Source organism: Paralichthys olivaceus, chromosome 11 (assembly GCF_024713975.1).
Source record: "Paralichthys olivaceus isolate ysfri-2021 chromosome 11, ASM2471397v2, whole genome shotgun sequence".
Classification (NCBI taxonomy): Eukaryota; Metazoa; Chordata; class Actinopteri; order Pleuronectiformes; family Paralichthyidae; genus Paralichthys; species Paralichthys olivaceus.
The window spans coordinates 9911309-9936246 of record NC_091103.1 but is presented as its reverse complement, the minus strand read 5'-3'; the positions used below and the strand labels follow the sequence as shown (position 1 = coordinate 9936246).

The window sequence follows — 24938 nt, the reverse complement described above, 5'->3', positions numbered from 1 at the left end:
TCTCTACGGAGGCTGCCATGTTTTTTTACATTGGACTGGACAAACTAAACACCTTTTGAGTTTTTATGACAACTGAAGCTACCACAGCTTCTCTGTCATGTTTGGAAGGAGAGAATGAGGTTAGGGGTGTTCAGCTGCAACGTGAAATTTCAACACTTGATATCACTAAATTCTACAGACTGTACCTTTAAAGGTTCAGTGCATAGAATTTAGGGACATCTAGTGGTGAAGTTGCATAGTGCAACCAGCTGAATGCCCATCGCCTCACTCTTCCTTCAATAGAAACAGATGCCAAAACAAAGCTGATAAGACTGGAACAAAAGCAACTGATTTGACAGGTGGCTTTAATATAACAATATTTATTAGTGAGGTTTTAAAGGTCATTTTCTGTCCCGTCACACTAGATGAAAGCTGAAAGTTTCAAGTGAGTGATTTGCTTAAAATATGTCGAACGCTTCTACCTACATGAGCACTGATACAGAAAGTGACATTTCTATCGTTCATTCATTCTGTAATTTATTTCTTGACCCAGTAGGATCTACACAGGAGACCATTCTCTGCCGACCTGCTCAAGTGTGAGGAGACAATAACTACATTTCCAACAGTTACACTTACGGTTGTAATATATTAACTAGATGTTTTTTACAGATATTTCAACACATATTGTTGAGACTGAAAATAACATTTATTATTATATCATTATTAAATGAGTTATGCTTGTTTGTGTCTAGCTTACATGGTTATTATGGTGTCAAGTTTACAGTGACATTTTTGATACAAATATCATGATAAAAGCTAAATGCCAGTAGCTGAGAAAATGTCACATGTGTTTGAAACTGTAACAAGTAGAACAGAAAGAAGATCTGAGGTAAACGCTGCCTTCATTTTAATTCCACTACCACAAATGAAACAGCAGCCGCCTTGACAGATTCTGAACTTGTTCAAATATTATTTAATTTACAAACAAAGTAAAGCAAGATAAGTTAAAACTAAATTAAAATATCTTGTTTCACACATACAAAATGAATTACATGTTTTATTTTATAAATAATATTTATTGTCTGTTCGTTAAAAACAAACTGTATAAATAAAATGTGAATATTAAGAGAAGGAACTAAATATTGAGCTAGTGAAGCAGTGACACAGTGGGACAGCGGACATCTACATTACTTTCAATTTTTTGAATTTCACTGCTCAGGTTATCTCTTATTATTACTCCACTAATCATCAATGGCTGTGGACGCAGTCGTAGCGTTGATCTCAGTAGCGGTTGTAGCGAGTGAGGCCGAGGTCCCGGTCGAGGTTCCGTCTCGTAGTTTGGGGCGGGGCCTCATCATCTCCTCCGTGTTGCGCTCGGGTTTGATCAAGAGGACGTAGCTCTTGGGCAGGAAGATGCAGGTGAGCAGGCCGAAGCTGGAGGCCAAGATGGCGAAAATCTGGACGGCCACCATGAACTTGCCACGTGTGCTGAGGTAGGCCGGGACGAAGGAGATCCACACGATGAAGAAGACGAGCATGCCGAAGGTCACGCACTTCGCCTCGCTGGAAGACGGATAACCAAAACATGCAATGTACCGCTGAAGTTTTACAAGATAAATGAGAAATGTTTTTTAAGGTATTTGTTTTATTTTCATTGCTCCCAATGAGCTGGGTGCTGTACTGATATTAATGTAATTGTTTTCTTAATGCTTTACTCATTCCTTGTTTACTGTTTGCTGTGTAGCTTTAAATTAAGCCACTCATCACTGAATATATTTAGAAAATTTTCATATTTATTGTTAGTAAGTGACTAGTTTATAAAAAATAAAAAAATACTTCAGGGGCCGGTCAGATTTCAGTTGGGGCCAGTGCCCCTCTGGCTCCTGGATCCGACGCCCCCTGTGAGTCTCCTACCTGAAGTTGTCCTCCAGCTTTCGGGCAATGAAGGCAAAGATGAAGGCCAGCAGAGCCAGCAGGATGTCATAAGCAAAGATGCAGCAGATGAAGACCACAGAGCCTTCGTCACACTCCAGGATGATCTTTATATTCTGGGCCGAGGTGTTTTTCACAGGGTGAGGCGGGAGGACGATGAGCCACACTGTGCAAGCGATCGCCTGGGTATGAGCAGGAAAACATCTGTCACATTATCACGTAAATACAACCGACACCACCAACATTATTAAGGTCAGAGTAGAATGTCAAGTAAGAAGCGGGTCTTCTTGTGACTGTAGGTACCTGTATTAATGTTGCCACGGCTGCTATCGCCCTCTGGTGGGCACAGGTGATAATGTCAACTTCAGGCTTGGCATAGACGTTGGCATCGCTGTTGTTATTTGTGTTGGTCATGATGATGTCAGGGCCGCTGCTGTTGGCCGCTGCCTCGGCTGCTGCTTTTGCAGCTTTGGTGGCGGCTTTGGCTCTGGCACGAGCTGCTTTCAGAGCCTGGGCCCTGAGCATCAACACCGCTGCTTTACCTGAAGTAAACACAAATTGGAACACCAAACTGAGTTATTGTAGAATTTAAAAAAACAATACAGCACCTCAGGATGGCAGGTAATACCTTGAAAAATAAAAAAAATGAAAATTACTGAGATCAAGGTTTAGACTTCAAATATTCTCTGCAATTCCCCGCAGATATTCTGCAGATTTTGATGGACAGAGATATGTTTGCCAGGCATGTGGTGAAAAAAACAACAAACAAGCACATATATGAGGTAAAGCACACCCACCCATGATTGAGGAGAGGCAGAGAGCAAAACCCAGAGCCAGGGCCACCTGGCTGGTCATGCAACTCCAGTGCTGAGGCTCTCCGAGGAAGACGATGGAGCAGAGGAAGGTCACAACCAGCGATAAAAGCAGCGAGAAACTCAACAGTGTATCGTTCGCCTTCACCAGAGGTGTGCCGATGTGCAAGACAAACACTATCTGGAGGAGCACATTGAAACACCACATGTTACATTTTAGCTCCTCGTGCTCCACAACAGAGGCGTCACGTGTATTTCCATCTATGATCCTCACCCCAACAGCGATGGTAACCAATGCTCCGAAGGCAGAGATGACGATGAGAGTGATGCCCAGCGGCTCCCCAAAGGCCAGGTACTCGATGATCTTTGGTACGCAGGCATCGTGAGCATCATTGGACCAGTAGTCTCCGCTGCAAAGGATACATTCACGAGCATCTGTCAGAGTGAAGAGAGGGTGATGAGAGGCCGGTGGGGTCAGCAGAAGCTACAGGCAGCATCGAGATCGAGACCGTGTCGATCGAGCACCGTTTCAGCGTAAGAGTAAAATAACATCGAGAGAATTCTGGTGGGTCTTGGAAAAAAAGGTTTGAAGCATGTTCTGGCTTTGTGAAGCTAAATTAAGAGAGCTTCCTCTTTTGGACTTTTATTATTGTATTTCTGGATAGAATTAGTTTTAAACAGTATTGTAATATAATTATAATATAATAATTATGATATATTCTTTTTTTATATAAATTATTTATTGTATGGTGTCAATTTTAATCCTTATTATTATTATAACACATCCTTTGGACAGATACCAGTTTGCAATATCTGGGTCTAAGAGAAGTAAAACAGTAGTAACAGTATTTTTCTCTGACAGATCCACTGACATTTGGATAATAATTAAAATTCAAGAAGGAACAGAAAAAAGCAAATCATTAAAATGTGTGTTTCAGTTGAAGTTCAGATGTTTCAGGAGGATACTGTTATATTTGAAGGTAGAGTTTGAAAGTTGTGAACAGACTGGTTGTGTTGCTGATCTCTCCGTCAGCACAGGGGATACAGTCGAAGCAGCAGACAGGCTCTCCCTGCCGGATCCCTTTCCTGGTGCCGGGCTGACAGTTCTCACTGCACACTGACCGAGGAGGCTGCAACAGACACACAGATACACACACACACACACACACACACACGTTTATAGACACAACTATGCCTTAATACATGTATACAAAGACTCAGTTAAAGAGAGAACAGACTTAGTCATTATTTGCTGTCTTGATAAGCTCCTGACCTCCAGCACTTCATTGTTCCACAGAATGGAGCCATTGGTTATGGTCATCCTGTCCCTCGGAGCTGCCGAGCCATTGTAGCGTCCCACGGTGATGTACGATATCTCCCCTTGACTGTTCACCTGCCAGTTGATGATGTCATAGAAACCCTCCACATCCCCCTCCTCAAAGTAGATCTCTTCGTCCGTGTTCGGGACCTTGAAACGCACGTTCTTCAGGTAATACATCAGCTACGACGACAGAGACAGAACAACTTGTTTGTTTTTATCACTTTATCATGACTGAACTTTTTTTACACAAACTGTAAGATGTGTAACAGCATGTCATGGTAGAAAGGAGCAGGGTCTCTTCCTGAAGTTTACCACAGGTTCTCTTTCATGTTTGGAAGGGGAGCATGAAATGACACACACACACACACACACACACACACACACACTCACACACACACACACGTGTACCTGCCATGGCTCAAAGTTGGTGATGTCAGCACAGCTGCTCCCACTGAACGGTCCCTGTCCATCTACACAGTGCTCCAGGTTGTGCAGAGCGTGTGCCACAGCATACACGGCTTTGTATACACTGAGGAGAGGTTCCATCATCATCATCATCTTCATCACCACAATCTTTATCATCATCATCATCATCATCATAATTATCAAAGAAAAACACACTTGTTCTATTTCATGTTTCTGTCACTCAAGCCCATTTTTTGTTTGTGGTTCTTAAAGCAACACCAACGTGTATTTTTCAACAATAATTACTGTAAAACTACTTTGTATCAAAAAAATAGTCGCAATGAAAACAATTATTCAAATCTGGGACAATGTCTCTAAAGGTGATTTGTTTCTGACAAATAAAATTTAATTTTACATTCACTGCATTGGAGACACTAGTGTCAGAGGAAGACGTCTATAATCCTCATCACATTGCTGACATCAGTTAGTGAGTTTTAATGGAGAGAACTGACCTGTAGGTGATTCGTAGCTGGGAGACATCGGAGTAGGTGTTATTGAGCTGAGCCAGAGACTCGCTCCCTGTACACAGCCCGACAGGAGCCCCCCTCACTGCCCTGGAAAGGGTGCCGTTAACTTCTTTAGCCTTCTGTTTAACCCGTCTCAGAGCTTTGTCATAGTCCAGTGTGCAGTTAAACAGCTGCAAGACAACAATGATCTGTTGGCATCTTAAGAAACACATGCTTCTGTACAGTTTCAATTCAAGCTCCTCAAGTCAATTAAAAAGTCTGTAAGAAAAAACCACACCGTCTCCCAGAATTCCTCAGTGAGTGGGTCAGCGTAGGGGTCTAGGTCCAGTAGATGGCGCAGAAGATCAGGGATGTCAGCCCTCTTCAAACCAAAGCCCAGAGCGCCGCCCAGCACTGAGCTCACCTGCAGAAGAACATGCACATTATCAACATCAGCTCAAACAGTGAAGACACACTTAAATCCCTCATCCCCCCTCGACTGATCCCTGACCCCAGGCTGGTTGATGAGAGCGGAGGTGACCCAGGCCTCGCTGGCGATCCAGGTGCGGTTGGTGACATTGTGGCGGAGCAGCTCAAGGATGAGAGGACTCAGGTCTACGTCTGATGAGAAGACCACAATGATCTTGGCTGTGGACTCAACGACAGTGTCAACAATACGCTGGATGTCCTCCTGGGAGCTCACCTGAAGTAACAGGAATATGAACAGGAAATTACATTGATTCATTTGATGAAATACTAACAGCTACAGAGGAAGTCATTACCTTGGGCAGTGTCTCAGAGAAGGAGATGCAGACACCAGCTTCCTCCACCTGCTCCTTGAACTCTTTGATACCGTACTTGCCGTAGTCATCATCTGCAGCGATGGTGCCCACCCAGGTCCAGCCGAAGTGCAGCACCAACTGGGCCATAGCTGTGGACTGGTGCTTGTCATTGGGGATGGTCCTCAGGAAGGTGGGGAACTGGAACTTGCTCTCCAGGGCAGAGCACGACGAACAATAGCTGACCTACAGATAGAGAGAGAGAGAGAGAGGCTGAGCATGTCTCATTCTCTTCACATCTCCTTGTCTTTACTTCTGTTCCTCTCACTGCTGTCTCACCTGTGGGAAGTGATAAAGTCCCAGTATCCTGGCTGTGGCGATGGACAGATCGGAGCCGCCGGCGCCCACCAGAGCGGCCAGGGGCGCCCCGTTCCCGCAGCGGTAGTTGGGCACGGCCTCGTCCTGGCCCGTCAGGTAGGTGAGGGTGCCCTCCACGGCCTTGGAGATGGTGAAGCAAGAGTCGTAGATGACGTAACCCAAGTCTGTGTTGGGCAGCAGGTCTTTCTTCTTGTTTATTTCATTGATGGCGAACAACATGGTCTGTGTCCAGCGGAAGGTGCGAAAGTTAAACCTGGAGGATTATAAACAAAAAGGGATAAATTTTAGTTTCCTGTTTTATGTCTTTTCCTCCAATGTTCGTATTTAGTAAGAAAGAAAAACTCAGATTCATGTTCAGTATGTGCAAAAATAAAATACTGATGTTTTCAGCACGGAAAGTTCACAGACTCTGATGCTGCTTGTTGTTGCATATGTCACATTAGAGGCCTGTCTACATAATAATAATATTATAGGCTACTGTAGCTAATTGGTCCCACAGGTGCTGCCCTGCTCTGTCTTGAGTTTTTGTAAAATCGTGATGTTAAGATATCTCAGGAGTACGTTGTGTTGATGAAACACATAATTAAAAGCTTTAATATCGAATATTTAAACGTGAATAGGACAATAAATTTATATTTACATTCTAACAACAGCTAAAGGTAAAGGTTAAAAACACAGAGGTCGGAGACGGCTCAACTCACCCCTCACAACCCGAGGAGATGGGCACCCTGGAAGTGTTGCCGTCGGTGGAGGCGATGCGCTTGTGGACAGGAAACATCCCCCCGATGACCACCTTCTTCTTCTCCACATTTTTGTAACCGCTCAGGTTGAACTTGGCCTTCAGCTTGCACGTGGATTGTGCAGAAACAGACCTGGAAATGTAGAAAAAGGCACAAAATCCGAGCAGAAAGCGTTTGATTTCCATGCCACGTCTGACACAGTGAAACGAGCCGGCTCTCTCACTGTGGCAGAGCAAAGTGTGACAGGTGTCTCCTCTGCTCCCAGGGGAGACAAGGTTACGTCACAGCAGATTCAACAGTGAAGAGGAGGACACTGGAATACAATGAGAAGCTGAGAGGAAGGTAACTTTATTTAATTTGAAACAGAAAAGTAGGATTTGGTTCATTTTAGTGAATTTTAACAAAGAGCAAAGCATTTTTTTATCTTATTAATGGTTTTAAACATAAAGTTAAAAAAATTGTTCCACCAGTTTTGTCCCACTCTTTGAGCTCAACCTGGACACTGAATGAAAAATGCACAAAATATCGAATATATTCAAATAAAACATCCCATAGTTTCATATCTTTCATATCTATTCTTGCTCTCTGTCCTCCTGTAAATACCAATCAGTTCATTAGTCTCCACTCAGGTCGGCTACAGAGCAACAAACCACCACAGGCCAGGAGTTAATTGGCAGCTGCGTGTTGAAACTTGTACAGTCTCTGCACAACATCACGACTCGGCTACTCTTACAAAATCTGGTCTGGTCCCCTGAGTGTGGGTCTGCGACGTGTCAATGGATGATTGAACTTGTCTGCTCTTGTCTCTCAGTCAGAGGGGACATACACAAACACACACACACACACACACACACATATATATATATATACACACACCTGGGCCCACAGAGGGAACTAAATGCACACAAATAAGCTCTTAATAAAATCACATTAAAAATGTCTTTCAATTAATAGAGCTGCTTATATGACCCGTATATCACTATTATTTGAGATTCTTTAAAATAACTTTTAAGGCTCAGGACTGTCTGATCCCTAAATGCTTCGAGCTGTGATCTAAAATCCTCCGACAAACATTAGCTGGTAACTAAGGCTGGTAACTAGGGGTGACCAGGTTTTTGCCGTCAGTACCTGGAGGCTCTGAAATCCCTTACCTGAGGGAATTAGATTTGTACTTTACCCATTTCAGACATTGCTTAAAAATATTTTTATAGAATTGTATACTTGTTCTAATTAACTGATTCTTATATATTTTATAATATAATTATCATCATTGACTGATGTGATTTTTCTATGTAATACTTGTGTTTTTGTTTTATTTCCATGTATTTCTTAAAGTTGATTGTAACTGTGTTTAGATAAATGCTATAGAAATAAAGATATTATCATTATGATGACACGGAATGTAAATTTGTAAACAGCATGATGGAGATATTGAGATGCAAGTCTTGTATAGCTGCTGAGGATCCGTGCGTGTGTGCATGAGTGTGTGATTGAGTCCTTGTGTTGAGTCTCAGGCACGTGAGTCTTCTGACTGATGCTGATGACTTCTGCGAGAAATCAGTTACAGTCATTTAAAAAGATGCTAATTTCACAGAGACATATAAAGAGGCATGTGGTTAAAGAGGAAAAAAGGAAGTCTGTGTGTTTTAGGAAGTTTTACAACCTTCAGGTGCCTCTGGTGTGAAACTAAACTAAGTACTAGTGACCTGGCTGTAATCCCACAATATAACAAAAGGCTGCCTTATAAGACAGATACATGCTATAGAGACAGAGATGGATGGTTGAATGAAAAGTAATTGCTCATTGCTACAGCATCAAATATGTGATGCTCTAATTTTGGTTTTCAGCATATTATAAATAATCACAAGTGTTTTTAAACTGTTAAATATATTTTGATAAACTACACATTTCTTGATGAAAACAATTATTTAGTTAAATTGATGAGTAGCCTGTATTTTGTAATCTGTCATGTCAAAAAATAAACAAATATATATTAATAGATATAGTGGATGGATGTATATTATATTAGCAAGATATTCTATCAGGTGATCCGCCAAAGGTGACTCTCCACAGACATAAGTAAAATATTTATTAAGTGATCCATATTTTAGTGATGAAGAGGATAAGCTAAATATACAGACAAGCCTACAATAGATGAGCTGTTCATGACAGATGTGAGAAGTTTCAACATGGAGATCTTTATTAAAGCTCAGTTTTCCATTGTACAAATGTCGTCATCGTTGAAACTGCATGCAGTGGCTTGGTTTGAGGCACATTACTAAAGGAGAACGAGCATTGTTGAACGAAAAAAAACAAAACAAAAAAAACCCATCAGACATATAGTTGCATAACTTAATCTTATCAATATTGCAATTAAATCAAACTACAAAATTCTATGTCTGTTATTGTCAAGCTGTTTTCTATGGAGACGTATGCAACGGAAAACGCACACGTATAAAAAGGCAGAACTGAGGGAGAAACATTAATAGCAGTTAAGACAAGTTAGAGGAAAACCATTTATTTTTGAATTACGAGTATTTTGCCACTAAAATGGGAGCGATGAGGACATAACAGATGGTGAGAGGTACAGAGACAGACAGCTGGAGGCGAGAGGACCACCATGTCTGAGTGAAATGTCTGCAACAGGGGTTGAGTACACGTTTTAAAACTCAGTTAAACCTGAGCGCTGAATTCACTGAGGTCTAAATGACGAGACTGAAGACTAGAGATTATGATTTGCTGTACAGAACAGAAATAAAATGACACGATAATGCCATTCTGAGACACAGTGAGCTTGATGTTAGAGATGGCAACAGACGGAACTCTTAACCTGACCTTTGACACGACGACACACTGACGGTTAAGTTCCCACTGGATGTTTGATGCTGTTGTGCTGATAAAGCACAGAGGAATAACGGGTGAGTAAAGAAACTGAAGAAATGTGCATATAGGCCCCTGCACAACAAATGGCAGCCAAATAAAGATGACAAGCAATTTACATGTGATTATAAACTGTAATGTAATTATAATTTTGTTATTTGTTGTGTTTAGTCTTCGTAAAAAGCAAACATGTTGCAGCATGGGGAGGAACAGTGTTATAACCTCTTTTCTGGAAACGTCAAGAGTCCAGGTCGGGTCACACCAAAGAAAACCACTAACAAAGCAGAAAAAAAGAAAAAACAATAGAACAGGCACAAGAAACTTTATCCATCATATTGGCCTCCTGCACAGCTGCACACCAGTCATCGTACTGAAGCTATTCTCGTTGACAGCTGTCCACATCAGGTACAGCAGCGTCGCTGAGGAGCCCACAATGTTATACATCACCACAGCATATTCTACTTTTGGCAAAACGAAAAGCTTAAAAACTGTTGATTGGTCAAATCGGTTCGTCTGTGCAGGTTTATGTCCGCTCAGACAACCTTCTTCAGAGCACAGTATACAGGCAGAGAGTGAAAACGGACAAATAGAGAGGATAGTCTTTAGGCGGAGAACATTCTGATCTACAATAATATAACAAAAAAAACTTTAGACAAAAACAAAAAAAGGCAGAAAACAATTGCTGAAGAGTTTCAAATCCTCCTTCTGTTTTTTTCCTTTTTGTCACACTATTGTTTTGCTTATTTCATGTTAAGCTCCTCCCAAAACCTGAGGCACAACAACAAGTCCACTTTCTGAACTTTCACAGCTTCTTGCCGCTCGCCTTTAATGGCTTTACCTCAAAAAAGGAAGCAGCAATTTTATCTTTTTGTCATAGAGAGGAAAAACATGGACCAAAAAAATAGCAATACATTATGAATAACCAACATAAATCAATCCCTATCGCCAAAAAATATTAAGACCAGGGAGGAGTGGTGGGGAGAGCAGAGCGGGAGCACCTTTGCGCGTGCGCCCGTCACAGTACGGTCTGCCTTCCGTGGGAATGTTAAAGAGAGGAGGGGGAAGGGGAGAGGGGTGTGGAGTGGGGAGGGGGAAAAAGGTTGGAAGGGAGGAAGGACAGAAGAGAAGAAGAGGAGTTCACCAGCCCTCTCTGATATCTGATGAATGTGTTTTGTGCATCGTGTGTGAGTGCGTGTCCTGTTGGTGTGACGTCGTGTGGTGTTTCACTCCCACTCTGTGGTGCCAGGTGGTTTGGAAGTCAGATCATACATGACTCTGGAGATGCCTGGGATCTTCTTGATCTCATTGACCATCTTCAGCACCACCTGGGAAAACAAATAAAAACTGAGAACACCAACAAACACCCAGAATAATAACGTGATGCCTGGGCACTAAGTTGATATCCACGGTGGTGAAATGATGCCACCAACTATAAAGGCAAACACTAAGACAAAATCCTTGTGTACCTCCTCTGGGATGTGGTTGCCAGGCATAGCGGGGATGCCAGTCATGAAGTCGCTGGTGATGAAGGTTCGGACCACCACAGAGCGCCGGCAGGACGGCTGCTTTTGCAGTGGGTCACGGTCAAAGTGCAGGGGGGTTAGGATGACCGGCATCTGGCTGATTTTACCGGAGTAGCCTGTCAGAAAAAAAGCAGAAATGAAAGATGTTAATGCCGCTTTGACAAATTTTTATAATTAAAATGACTAATGTAGCTTCAATGTCTAAAATTGAATCTGACAAACTATTTCTTAAACAAATTCTTGTCTCTGAATGGAGGAAAACATCCTCCCATCTCTGTTCTGAAAAATAAATTGTCACATAGCATTTGTCAATGCGAATATTTTAAGTCTAATTTATCTTGTTCACTTATAATACTCCTTTACCACCTTCACTATATACCAACAGATAAAGGTCTAAACTACCAGCACGTGAGTCTGCATCATTGAATTGCAGTTCAAACAGGCAACAAGTTACTTTATATCCTTATAAAAAGATTCTGTCCATTTTGCTTATGATGCCTTAGTGTCTGCAATGGAAGAAAACATGGCTGTCAGAAAAATATTAATAAAGTAGAAAGACTAGAAATATAAACAGTGGACAAAATGATATTTGAAGCCATTTCAACCCATTTAAATCACATCTTGCATTTGCACAGTGAAAAAGAAAAGTAAAACCAGGTCGTCTCACTGGAAAACTGAAAATCTCTTACAAAAACATTTGCTTTTCCTCTGGAGATGTGAAATTCCCTTTATGGGTGTAACTATGCACACAAGTGCACATGTCTGGTTATGTATGTGAATATATTTGACCCAGGCTTTCTCAAAGAACTGACTGACTCTATAGAGCCTGTACCTTTATCATTTATAAGGCTTACACATATTCATTCAATAAAAATCCTCCCAAATAGTCTATTATGATTCAATACACAGGGCTTAATTAAAATATCTGAAGTTACTGGGATAAACACACTTACCAGACTCTCTAAGAATAGAGTGAGCTACAAAGTCAGCCTGTCGGAGCGTGCTCAGAACGCCTGTGGTCAGGAAGGTTGGAGTAATGTCTGTTGGAGGCTCCTTCACGTGGGACCCAAATACATACACAACTCTGGAAAAAGAAACACATGAATACATGCATGAATGGGTCTGTGTCTTCTACTGACCACTGACTGGTGAACGTGGTGCATCACTGCAAGATTTGTGTATTACCTATTGATGCTATGGCACATGCGAGGGATGAGTCTGGCCAGGAACATAAGAGATTCCCAGTGTGGAGATTCTTTACTTGTGACGCCGCACACGTAACTGTAGGATCGGCAATCCCCCTGAAACAGAAAAGGATTTCAACATAGTTGTTTAGTCTTCATAGAGCTACAAATAAAACAAATAAGAAAACACAAGCCTTCAACAAACGTAGGATTAGCAGTTAAGTTTCTATAAATAAGTGTTCATAATTTGTCTGTTTTCATTTCAACTAATCCCCCTGGCAGTGAAACCTCCCTGTGTTTGTCCACAGTCTCCTGTCTGCCCCACAATTTGATGCTAAATTTAAAACTCCAACTTCAAACAGGAAGTGACTGGACACACCCACACAGACACATACAGTCACCGGCTGACTGTGATGACTGGTTGAGGAAAGTGGTTGTAACCAATGTTCTCTCCAAACAACACAGAGGCTCAAGTACAAACTACCAGAAAGAAGGAAAAATGGAAATATGCCACAACAGTAACAACTGATCTCCTCGGCTGGACAAACAGTACAAAAGTTTAAAAAACTGAGACGCCTCTGTGTGTCTGTGTCTGGTGGGTGACAAAGAAATTATAGTTTTAACACAAGGAGACAAACAACAAGAGCCACAGTTTTAAGTCTCCACAGCCTTAAATAAAACATTAGCAACTATAAAGACATTTGAATTCTCCACGTGTAAAATCACTCAAGAAATCTTGAACAAATAAAACACATAAACCTTTAAACATATATTTTTACTTGAGTATTTAAGCCGCTGCTGTATTAACTCTACTGTAGAAGAACAAATGCATAAATCTATTGTCTAAGTACTGTCCACATCATGGTAGAGAAGTCAATGTAAACACCTTAAAGCACCTTTGCAATACTGTCATTTTAGATGTTAAAATTAAATATGAAAATAGTAGAAAAGTCTCTGTAACCTAAACTTGTTTGTAAAAGCCTTCTTACAAGGTTTGTATAAGATGATAATTATTATGCTTCAGTAACGACTGAACTGTGAGTTTGATCTGAATCGTTATTATTACATTAGAATCTTTTTGAATGGACTAATTACTGATGCAGTGGGATAGAGAACAGACAACATGGAACTTTAGAGTGACCGCTGAGAGGTGATGAGGCTGGTTACCTGGACGCCGACAGTTTTGATGGGCAGCAGGAAGGCATTGAGTGAATGAAGGCTGGTGATCTGCATGAGCTTCTCCTCTTCCTCTTCTGATATGCACGACTTGACTCTCTGCAGCAGAGTGTGGGGCTGGAGAGGAGAGACACAGGAGCTGATTGTGAGGGCAGCAACCTCAAAGTGTGTCACAGTTCTTTCAGGTCATCAATAGATTTAACTCACACAGATAAAAATGAAAAGATGAAATATATGAAATGTCACATGAAGCATTGAAACTGCTGAACAAAGGACTTTCAGATCTACAACTTTGTTAGAATATCCACAAAACCCCTGACTTCCAATGTCAAAGTAGAAATAATGTAGATAACCTGCAGCAAACTCAAAAAACTTACTCAAGCTAATGTTAGATTTCTGTTCTTCTCATTCAGCCTTAGTTTGACTTAGTGACAAACAAAGAATAAAAACCAAAAATGTTACTATATAAGGCGTATGTAGCAATCTGTCAAACCAATTTGCACTTTATTAAATCCTTACTTATAAGAATAGCAGCCATTCTCTTCTCATTTTGTGTGTAGGCAGAGCTTCCACTGTATCGACTTCTTTTTATACAAACAGCAGCTTGGTATTTTTATTTCTAGAGATAACTTTCCTGAGCTTAAACCTCAGAAATCGTCATGTATTTGCCAAAACACTGCAGGGAACCACCGATTTATAAGAGCTGGACTTTCTATCAGTCCTGCATCTGTCTTTGATTTGTCTCAATCTGCAAACAACCTCAAATATCTGATGTCAGGATATTTACAGCGTCAGCACACGTTCATAGAGGTGTTTTCAATCAGCAGTGATTCCGTGAATAAATGCAAATGTGCATGTGTGACTGCAAACAAATAAATAAATCATTTTGCCATGAGTTGAACTGCATGAATTGGGATCATCACATTATCTTATGCGTTAGTGTTGTTCTGTACCTTTTTGACACTTGCAGAGAAGTCTGTGATGATTTTGAGGATGTTGTTTGTTTCAGCAAAATCCTTACAGATGTATGGTTCCTCTGCACAAATCACTCTAATGGACAAACCAGGACCTAAAGGTGGCAAAGTGAGAGGAGAAAAAGTTTTTTTAGAAAATTCAGAAGTCATTTGACAGATTTGAGCTGTGATATCATAGAAGTGTGTGTTTCTGTACTTGCCAGGGAAAGGGTGTCGAGAGACAATCTCTTCTGGCAAGCCCAGCTCCCTCCCCAGCGCTCTGACCTCATCTTTGTGGAAATCTTTCAATGGTTCGATAACTTTTCCCTGGAGGATCACAAAACAAGTGGAATCAGCACTGGAACCGTGAGGGAGTCAGGGATATGCTTACGCATTGCATAGCCGTTTGTTTATGCAGAAGGGCTGAGCATAAAAACAGAGCTTTGACAGTCACTTCGGTGCTGCCTTGAGTGAATTTAAAGCTTTCACCGTGAATTAAGAAGGAAGTCTCTTACAAATGTACAATCAGGAATTTACTGTACCATAAGACAATTCAAAACATCTTCATAAACATCTGGAGCTTTCAATTCACGTGTGATTTACACTCATTTCATTAGCTTCCAAATAGGTAGATGGGAATTATCTGGATATAATTTTTCCGGATAATGTTTATCTGGGAGGAGGTGAAGCAGATTTCCCCATCCAATGATATGATATAACATTATTATCATATTTAAATAACACAGTAAACCCTTCAGAGTGTATTAAAATGTATCTTGTTTTCATGAATGGGTTTATCCCCTGACATGTTTATTGGCTCTATGTGTAATCACAGTGAATCAACACGCTATGCAAACACAGTATTGTACTGTATATCTGTACTGACTGAGCTGTTTAACAATGCCACATTGTACAATACAATCTGTCTACGCCTACTAGCAAGACTGCTTTTTATGATTGCTGCACACAACTATTTTTATCCTTTGGTTTTTTTTTTATGATTACACAGGAAACCTATGACGTAAAGTGAGTAAACATCTCGAAGGCACAGTATTTCCAAACTCAAACAAAGCAGCAAAACAAAACATGAAAAAGTGACAACAGGAGTGTGAGCAGTACCTCATCTCTGAGTTTGCGGATGAGCTCGGTGTCGTTGTGGTGCGTTTTGATGACCTCCGCCTTGCCACTGGCAAGATGAGAGGCGCTCTCGATGAGATCGGGCCTCAAGGTACCCTGGGCCAGGAAAACCTCCTCTGGCTTCAGATTCATCTCTCCTATCACTTCATTTGCCACCTGTGACACATATATATTCATTAGATCAGTTACAACAGTAAACTGGTGAATCAAAGACAAAGACAGAAACCATACCATATAAATGTGCAGCTGAAGATATAATGTGATTAACGATGATATGTATAGTAACAAGACAGGTTAAGATACAAATATAGCAATAATAAAACCATTATTTAGTATTTTTCACAAAATAATCAATTAAAACCTTGAACCCACTTTGACAAATGTGTCTCCAATAATTTTCCTCTTCTCCTCAGGGTTGGTGGTCATGTTCAGGGTCTTGCTGATACGTTTCCGTGGCGTCCTGTCCTCGTCAGAGATGGGAAGGGTTGTCGTTCCATTGTAGAAGGTGTGAGCTGCGTTCACCACTGAGGAGAGTAACATGATAGGGGAGAGAAGGAGAGGCAGCAGACACAGGTGGGTTATGAGAGGCACAAAAATGGACATCTCAGCTCATTATTCAGTTCCATCTAGGGCTGCTACAAATCCTAACTACTGATAATTCATTCAGTCTATCAAATGACAAAATAATATCAATTACCCACCATATGGCAAAACCTAGCGTAAAAGAAACTATAATTTCACTCTTAAGTTTCTGATTTCACTTCTTATAAATTCCAATTAGATTAACAGCTGAAATCTTAAGAGTTTATTTCATTATGTCCACAAGCTTCCATCTTGAAGTCTTCACTTAGACTCTTCAGTTCTTACTGTGCCATCTCTACTTAGCCACCCACCTTTAAGTTTGATACCCAGCTTGGTGAGGGCCTCCTCCACACTCTGACTCTCCCTCTTCCTCATGAAGCCATTGTCAATGTGAACCGCGATCACCTGGTCCTGGTTCAGAGCTTTATTCAGGAGGGCTGTGCACACTGTGGAGTCCACTCCGCCACTCAGAAGCACCTGAGGACATGTTACGAAACAACATCTTTAAATGCAAATGTGGGATCTTGCTTGACTGGGAACAAATTAGCCAGGTAAACACTGAACCACTTGCCAACAGTCAACCACAACATCAAATGCAGTGTCATATTTCAGCTGTCAAAGGTGTGTTCTTCATAGTCAGCGAAGGACGACCTGAAATAAGATGGTCTTGTCTATCGGAGGTTTTTCTATTTGCATCACCAGCCTTACTTTTGCACTTAGCTTTGTCACTGAAGTGCAATGAATCTTGGGATAAGTTGGCCTGAGAGAATGAAAGGCCATTTTTTAGCCACGTTTGAAGGATCTCTTGAAATGGGACAGTCAAATCACACCACTGTGATGCAATCTGTCTTCAAATGCCGACTAAGAAGTATGTGGGCCCTGAATTAGGACAACACTCACATTTCTACTTTATGTTCACATTAACATCTCATTTTCCCATTCATATTGTCTTTTTTTGTGTTTATCAATTGTGGTGTAAAATTATAAGCATTTGGAAAAGATGACTGCAGACTCCATTCTGCTATGCTTCTAATTAGCTGGCTACCAACTCTTTGGAATCTCGTACTCTAAATGCCACTTGCAACATAGTAACAAATGACAGGCATACAGTTTGACAAAAAAAAGAGGCTGCATGTATTTCTAGAAATATAAATCCTGTGCCTGGTTCCTACACTCATTTATCGCCTTCATACTCCCCTGAGATGAAGCCCAGTTTGAAGCAGCTCAGGGAGTCAGCTACCTCTTTTCAGACAGAACGGGGTTTAATTTCAGAGTTTAATTGGTTCGACTTAACTTCACACGACTGCTGCTGTCACCACTTTCTGAGCAGCCAGCACAATTTACACTCAGCAACTCGGCTTTATCTCCCATTGTAGGTTAAAACATGCCTCGATTTCTTTCTTTTTGTTAAAGTCAACTCTGCCTTAAAATGCTCTCACACACACAGACACACACAGACACACACAGACACACAATCTGGTGCCGTTTCACTCACCAGCACTTTAGATTTCTCTACTTTTTCTTTGATGTCATTGATGCAGGTCTGCTGGCGGTTCTGTACAGTGAAGGTACTTGTGCATCCCGCAATCTCAAAGACGAAGTTGCGCAGCATCTCCATGCCTCGTTCCGTCAGGTCGACCTCGGGGTGAAACTGGGTCCCGTACAGCTTCTTCTGTTCGTTAGCGATCCCTATTGGGGAAAACAGAGACGTGGTGACGGGAATGTAAACACTGCCACAGTAAATTATGCATCTTTTTAAATAACAACTATGTACAAGACTCAACAAATTCAAAATAGAGATTGCACATTATTCTCAAAGGTTAAAATAAAGATTTAAATGCATGCACAAAGTTTCAGGCTTTCTATGACAAACAAATGCAAAGAAACGAAACTGTTTTTATGCACCACAATCGGATTCTAGGTTAAATTTGACGTTTGTTCCTCACCAGCAATGATGTTCCCTGATTGGGCCACCACTTTGAAGCCGTCAGCCACTTTATCCACACTGTCTCCATGGGTAAGCAGGACCAGTTCCTCCTTCTGAAGGCCTCTGTTAAGACAAACAGACACATAGACATAAGAAGAAGGAATGTGGTGTTTAATAACATGGCGTATGATAGTTATGTGTTTTCAGGGTCTGCATTTGAGTCAAGTGTGAGAGGCAGACAGTAATAGAAGTCTTCTATTTTAGACTCTGCAGTATTTGTTTAACAACCATATGTGCCTGCAGGAATGCCTCTGCAGTTTATGTAGTAAATATGGTCCTGGGAAAAACCAGAAGAGAAACTTGCTTTATCACACAACCTCATTTGTAGTGTGATGCTGTCGTCTGTGCACAGGGTTTCTCTCTACATTGTGGGTCTGATCAAGTATGTATAAAATTTCAATTGAAAGGATGTGTGTGTGAATAAGTAGTTTCACAAGGACAATCTGATTATTGCTCATTATGACATATTTGTAATATAATTAGTAATAGAAACTAAATTACCTGAAGAGAGAACAAGTGTTGTCCAGTCCAATACTGAACACTCCATCTTCCCTTACACTCTTTTTGTGTACTGTGCCTCCAAAAACTTTATTCATCATCTGCAACACATAAACACACGGCAACGTAAACACTTGGCCACAGATTATATTTTAGTGTGATTCCAAACATTGCACAATGGCCTGCAGGTTAGAGAAATGTGCTTGAGAAGCTGCTGGTTTTAATTTTCAGGCTAGTTTCGAAAACTGAGCGAGCAATGCTTGTCTTGGAGTTAAATGATAATATACTATAGGCACTCAGAGTGAAAGCACATGCTTCCTATAACAAAAAGGCCTGATGGAGGAAGGATGTTCACACCTTGCTAAAATATTTCTCCCATGACCACTGGATCTCACATTCATGCTCTAAACACAAATAATCACATACATAATTTGTATAGATGGCGATAGATATATTGTAGCGCTGACCAATTGTGATTGGATCACTCAGGACAGATGTTAATACCAGGTCTGAATGGGGTTGATGGTATCTCTAATCACTTCAACAGCTTCTCATTGCAGAATTTGACTCTATGTATGTATGTATGTATGTACATGAATACCTGCATCCCATAGCAAATCCCAAGGACAGGCTTCCCTATGGTGAATATGGCAGGGTCAAACCAGGGGGCATCTTCTGCATACACAGAGGCTGGACCTCCTGAAATAATAATTGCCCTGCAGAGATGGTGAGATAGCGATAACAATGAAGTCACATGTATTGCAAAACATTCATAATGACAGGACAGTGTAATAGCAACGCTAAAAGGGAAAAAAAATCTCTGGTACATGTGCCTCACATGCTCACCTGTATCCCTGTTCTCTGAGAGCAAAGGCCGGGGTCTCTAAAGGGAGGATCTCAGAGCGTACACACAGCTCTCGCACCCGTCTGTCGATCACCTTGCCATACTGGGCCCCGGCATCCAGGATCGCCACCGCCCCCTCACATGACCCATTTTGCTCTGCGCTGTTGATCTCCAGCTGTGGACACACACAATCAGAAAACCACACAAAACATTACATTTACAGGGCTTGAGGTTTGTGGGTGCAAAGCAGTATAGAGAAAAGTGAACACCCTATGTCACTTTTGCACACTTGTGTTTATCAGGTGACAAGGCCTTGACAGGGACACACAAGTATAGCTGTAATGATCTCCTTAAAGATGGGGGGGGGGGGGTGGACAAGGTGGCCCACTCCCTCGACTCTTCCCTCTTGCACCTCTGACCCCCTCCCCATGGATAATGTGATTCAATAAGGTTTAACGAAATTAAGGACATGTGAGCTACGATACAGACAGTCACTCACGTGAAGTGCTGCAATGCTCCCATCAGCAGCATCACATGAAACCCGCAAATTAGTCAAAGGCAATTAGTGAGGAGGCTTTATCACGGTGTACTGTTTCTCTCTCCTCTCTGTGTGTACGGATGTTACTTCATAAACCTGTGTGTAAATCAAACTATTTTTAACGCAAGCTGTGCGAGGTCAGATCACTGATAGGAAGTGCCTTGACTGAGAACAATTAAAGAGTGTAAATGAGGACAAGACGAGAAACATAATCCCACGTGGAGCTGGGAAACACTTCCGCCATAGATGTTTCTAAAAACAACTTTGATTGCGCACGCTACAGTCTCTGATGTGAAGTCTAAAGTCGAGTAAAGCTCTTTACACAACGTGTCTTCAAGCTCAGTGACTCTTGGCAAAACAAGCATGAGAAAGCCCACAGCAAACTTTACCAGATCAGCTGGTAACACAGCAGCAGCCCAGGTTGTCAGACCGGTAACCCCCTAATCATACTAGCTTAGAAGCGACGTAGGCAAACCTGTCGGTTTACGTTAGCTTAAAGTTAGCTCAAAAAATAAATAAGCTTGCCTTCAAACCAGCTTTCACAACACACGACATTCTTTTAGAAGCACTGTCATTGCAAAATTGCAGCTACCCGGCTCACAGCTAGCAAACGAATCGCCCGTGTAGCATGCTAGCTCGCGGGCAGTACAGACAGGACGAGTTAGCATTAGCCTGTTAGCTAAAGTTAGCGTAGCCATGCTAAAGCCCACGCGGTGCTTGGAGGCAGATGGTGTTAGAGGGACAAGAGAAAGGCGTCCGCTCCCAGAGAAGACACATGTCACGGGGTGTGTTCACGCTAAACACCGCTGACCCGTGTCCTGCCCGGTGCGTTAGCATAGCCGTGAGCAGCATGCCCATGTACCGCTGCAACAAGCGCACAACAGGGGGCTGGGTGCTCCTCAGGGCTGCTGGTAAACGTTACGTTCCCTCCTTAACTTTCCCCCCCGGAGGTGCACACAGGCCGGGATTAACCGGGGGAGTGGGTGCATCGGCCACTCGGTGTCCTAACGCCAAGTCCACCCGGGCTGCCCGGTACCGGACACTCCCCGCTGCTACTGACCTTGCTGTCTCCGTTGCACAGAGCCATGGAGGACCGAGTGCCGTGTTGTGGAATGAGCTCTCCCCCTCGCCTCGGTGTCCCGGGTCTCACAGTGACACAGAGAGACAGCTACTGGTTCGCTCCCTGGCTCAGCACGCCGACTACTGTTGCAGCGTCAGATTGGAGCTCGTTGGTGAGAGGCCGGGCTGTCACAGTGCGGGCTCCTCTTCCTGCTCCTCGGGCTGGAGAATCAGCTCCACTGTGGGATCTGACCAAATAAATGTGCGTGTGTGTGTTTCATGGGAGGAGCGCGGAGTAAAATGTGTAGAAAACGAAAGTGGCCTCATGAGGGCTGAGGCAGAGCTGGAGAATTTGAGCCAACGTGATCAGATGTGAGTGGTTTCTGCTGCTGGACGTTTCATTAAATGTGAGATGTTTTGTGTGTGAATGTCACAGACACAGCAGTGGGTCTCCTGTGGACCCCTGCTAATCCCTAGCCCATCATAGTCAAAGCAAAATGAGAAGTATTATTATTATTATTATTATTATTATTAGAGAGACTTACTCTACTCTTAACCAGAGTTACCAGCTATTCTTAACCTAAACCTAAACTTTACTTTATCCTAACCTTAAAATAAACATAATCTTAACGTAATCCGAATTCTCAACCTTAACCAAACCAAACAGACCAAACTTTAACCATAGCCTTACCTTAAAATAAACCTAATCTTAATCTAAACCTTAACCTAACCTACCCTTAACCCTGCTATTTGCCCCCATAGAGAAAACAAGTGTCCATAATGTGCTTTACTTAGGAAAAAAGACACACACACACACACACACACACACACACACAAGGTCAGATTTAAACTCAAGCATCGACTTTGGAATGACCAGAAGGGCCCCACCTGAAGATCTCAAGGCTGTGAGCTGCATGGCTCATATGGGGGTCAACATCTCTGCCATGTGGTTTTGATGCCTAACCAACGTGATCAACAATATCAATTCTAAATCGAACAGGTTTACAATGTACAACATTCTCTGGAAACTCGATTAAGAAAATGTCTGTAGTTAGACATGGGGATGTCTGGCTTAGCTACAGGGAATCAAATACATGACAGTAGTATGAAGTCCCACTCATTTACCTATATCATTTCTTACGATTCTAACACAAACATGAGTATAATAGGAACAGGTCTATCTTATAGTTACTATAGTCCCACAGTACTTTATGTTGACATATCACCCAACCTGAGTGTCACACCCTCAGATGCAGGAGTGTCAAGCAGAGTCAAAACACCGTCAGGCAGAGGCAGCAGGTATGTGTGAAGAGCATCCCGTACTTTAACACGTCTGCTTCACTGCATGTAAACAGAGGTCTTCACCACTTCATGTCTTCTTCAGACAGCTTTAATTACAGCAGTTACCTTCAGGGTCGTCAGTTACATGTGTTTTTTTTGGGTCATCTCTGACAGTTTTTCCATTAAACCCTCTTTGAGTTGGGTTAAAATGGTGTTGGTCTCTGCATGGATGTGGATATTACATGCTCATGGAAACCTTTAGCTTGAACGTAAATGAGGAATGTCACAGCACAGACATGTCAAATTCCTCTTTATGCGACTTTCTGTAATCACTGCATCTATTTTCCAGGTACAAAAAATTATTTAGATGAAACGTGAATTTAAAAACTTTTTGAACATGTCATTGCAGGTATTTGGACCCATAGACCCACTCAGGTGTAACTGGTACATCTTTTACACAGCAGACATTTTGACTCATCGCTGGTTGAGAGGTTATATCAGCAGCATCATCTGGAAAATTTAACGAAGGGCACTTCACATCTATGACCGTTATTGCCATGGCAACAGAAAATTCTCATGTCTGATTGGCTGGTATGTGTCCATCAAAACGTGAAACTTAGCTATAGTGCACCAAGAATATTAATATAACTTTGCAACAGGGCTCCTTCAGTTAAAAACTGGGCTCCTGTTGACCTTCTGTTCATTTATTCAAGGATTTTGTGCCATGTATGCACAAGGCCCCTCTCTAAGAGAGGGAGATGAGTTTATATTGTGCTATAATTGATATATACTTAATCGTTTTTTATTAATAATAATACCAGAATTTAGACATTTTTAATAATGGGTCTCTTAGGCTTCATAATTATCCCTGGTGCCCATGTAATCAGTCAGTATTCTAGTGCAGAAAGTATTATAATTATAGACAGATTTTTAAACAATTGTAAAGCAACAACTCAGCTCTTGTCCTTAAATCAACATTATTAGGTGAAAAGGGGACTGCACTGTTTCTTTTTTGCAGATTGGGCTGTGAGAATCTCCATTTCGTCCAGCCGTATGCTGTGTATGTGGATGAATGACATTATAGTTGGAAAACCAGACGTATGGAGAGGTTAACTTGGGTAATAAGGAATGATGATAGACACATAATCTATACACTGCAAAATAGATCAGTAAGTAAAGAATGGTCAAAAGTCTATACAGGGTGGACTTACAAACATTTACACTCAGAATCATTCCCATGGACAAGTTTGAGTCCCCAGTTTACCTAACTACCTATCACTGCATTTTAGGAGGAAGTCGTGAAAGAGCGTGTTTACTCTACACAGATCGGCCCTGGCCTAAGAAGAGTTCAAGCCCAGAACCTTCTTGCACAATATATTGACCCAAACTATCCTGAGGCAACTGCTCTCTATGCAGGATTATTAACACAACCTCCAAAATGAGTTAAAAATATGAACTCTGAACCAGCAGCATCCTGATATGAGGTCGAATGGAAGGTGTTTTATTTGTGTTCCATGTTGGGACACTCTCAAAGATCCTCTGCCTCACTGTGCTCCTCTCGTCACATGCCGATCCAACCGAAAATGCTCATGTGTTGTCACATGCCATCTGTGAGGATAAGCAGCTTCACATGCACTCATAGCAACCACAAGGCAGAGCATGCAGTCATTCATTACCTCTCACTAAAATGTGGTGTAATGGGTGCGTCATGACCCTTAATAAAAGAGGTAGTGACCAAGGAGGCTGCAGCAGAGTTTTTTTTGGGCAAGATTACTTTCCTCTTGATTTCAACGTTTTATTTTTTGGGATTATTTTGTATACCTCAATTGGAATCCTGAGATTTCAGAAATCAACACCTTTAGTACCTCACTGATCTCAAACAGGGACCAGAAGCACATAAAGTAAATATTTCAAATTTATGCACTCAAACATCAGTCATCACCATGGGTATAGAAAAATCATGCTTTTACATTTACTCATATATTGACAGATGCAAACAACGACCGGGCCATATAGAAAAATGTTTCTCAATAACATTTCAACCTGCTGATCACAATTAGGAAGTTAAACCACTGGACTCTAAAACTATTTTTAAGACAACTGCAACTTTTTTGTTTGGACAACAACATTGTACAAGTATTTATGATATAAATAAATAAATATAAATATAAAAACAAGAAGACTCATAAATGCTCTTTGTCTGTTTTAATTGTCCTGTGACTAATTCACCGATGAAAGGATCCAGTGTTTCTTAAACACACTGCTTTGACTGAGGTGGGTGTTTTGTGGAACTGATATAATTATCCTTTTGATATTTCATCTGGAGATACGGGCTGTGTTAATCAACTATGGAGTAAAGTGAACTTTAAAATGCTCTTGTGGTATTATTTGTTGTTCCTGCAGGCTGGCAGTTTACAAGGGTGAAATAAGTACACCAAGTAGTG

General features: G+C 41.6%; 2 protein-coding genes across 3 annotated transcripts; both read right to left on the bottom strand.

The window, feature by feature from the left end:
• Positions 1–1034: 1034 nt before the first annotated feature.
• vmn2r1 (vomeronasal 2, receptor 1) lies at positions 1035–7199 on the bottom strand. The gene is made up of 14 exons (XM_069534748.1): positions 6814–7199; positions 6074–6365; positions 5738–5980; positions 5467–5658; positions 5254–5379; positions 4962–5146; positions 4453–4573; positions 3997–4224; positions 3730–3853; positions 2998–3158; positions 2709–2904; positions 2215–2453; positions 1894–2093; positions 1035–1542 (listed from the first exon to the last, which is right to left on the bottom strand). Exons 1-14 carry the CDS (start codon positions 7035–7037, stop codon positions 1221–1223), a joined length of 2853 nt encoding a protein of 950 aa, XP_069390849.1. The 5' UTR covers positions 7038–7199; the 3' UTR covers positions 1035–1220.
• Positions 7200–9027: 1828 nt separating this feature from the next.
• gmps (guanine monophosphate synthase) lies at positions 9028–21518 on the bottom strand. 2 transcript variants are annotated; one of them, XM_020108400.2, is made up of 16 exons: positions 21215–21518; positions 19619–19791; positions 19374–19488; positions 18776–18873; positions 18234–18337; positions 17783–17976; positions 16599–16764; positions 16078–16229; positions 15688–15861; positions 14790–14895; positions 14569–14684; positions 13607–13732; positions 12441–12556; positions 12209–12339; positions 11199–11371; positions 9028–11057 (listed from the first exon to the last, which is right to left on the bottom strand). In XM_020108400.2, the coding sequence occupies exons 1-16, from the start codon at positions 21239–21241 to the stop codon at positions 10956–10958; spliced, it is 2073 nt and encodes a 690-aa protein (XP_019963959.1). In that variant the 5' UTR covers positions 21242–21518; the 3' UTR covers positions 9028–10955. The 2 variants fall into 2 exon arrangements, with proteins under 2 accessions (XP_019963959.1, XP_069390465.1); XM_069534364.1 differs by lacking the exon at positions 21215–21518 and adding an exon at positions 20680–20724.
• Positions 21519–24938: the final 3420 nt, after the last annotated feature.

What these genes read in the sequence shown, in the direction of transcription:
- vmn2r1 (XM_069534748.1), bottom strand. Translation starts at nt 7,037, where the DNA reads ATGGAAATCAAACGCTTTCTGCTCGGATTTTGTGCCTTTTTCTACATT. An exon ending in GACTTTATCACTTCCCACAG is followed by an intron (nt 5,981 to 6,073) that starts GTGAGACAGCAG and finishes CTCTATCTGTAG; the next exon opens with GTCAGCTATTGTTCGTCGTG. An exon ending in CTGAGGAATTCTGGGAGACG is followed by an intron (nt 5,147 to 5,253) that starts GTGTGGTTTTTT and finishes GTTGTCTTGCAG; the next exon opens with CTGTTTAACTGCACACTGGA.
- gmps (XM_069534364.1), bottom strand. Translation starts at nt 20,709, where the DNA reads ATGTCGTGTGTTGTGAAAGCTGGTTTGAAG. An exon ending in AACACTTGTTCTCTCTTCAG is followed by an intron (nt 18,338 to 18,775) that starts GTAATTTAGTTT and finishes TTGTCTTAACAG; the next exon opens with AGGCCTTCAGAAGGAGGAAC. An exon ending in TTGGAGACACATTTGTCAAA is followed by an intron (nt 15,862 to 16,077) that starts GTGGGTTCAAGG and finishes TATGTGTCACAG; the next exon opens with GTGGCAAATGAAGTGATAGG.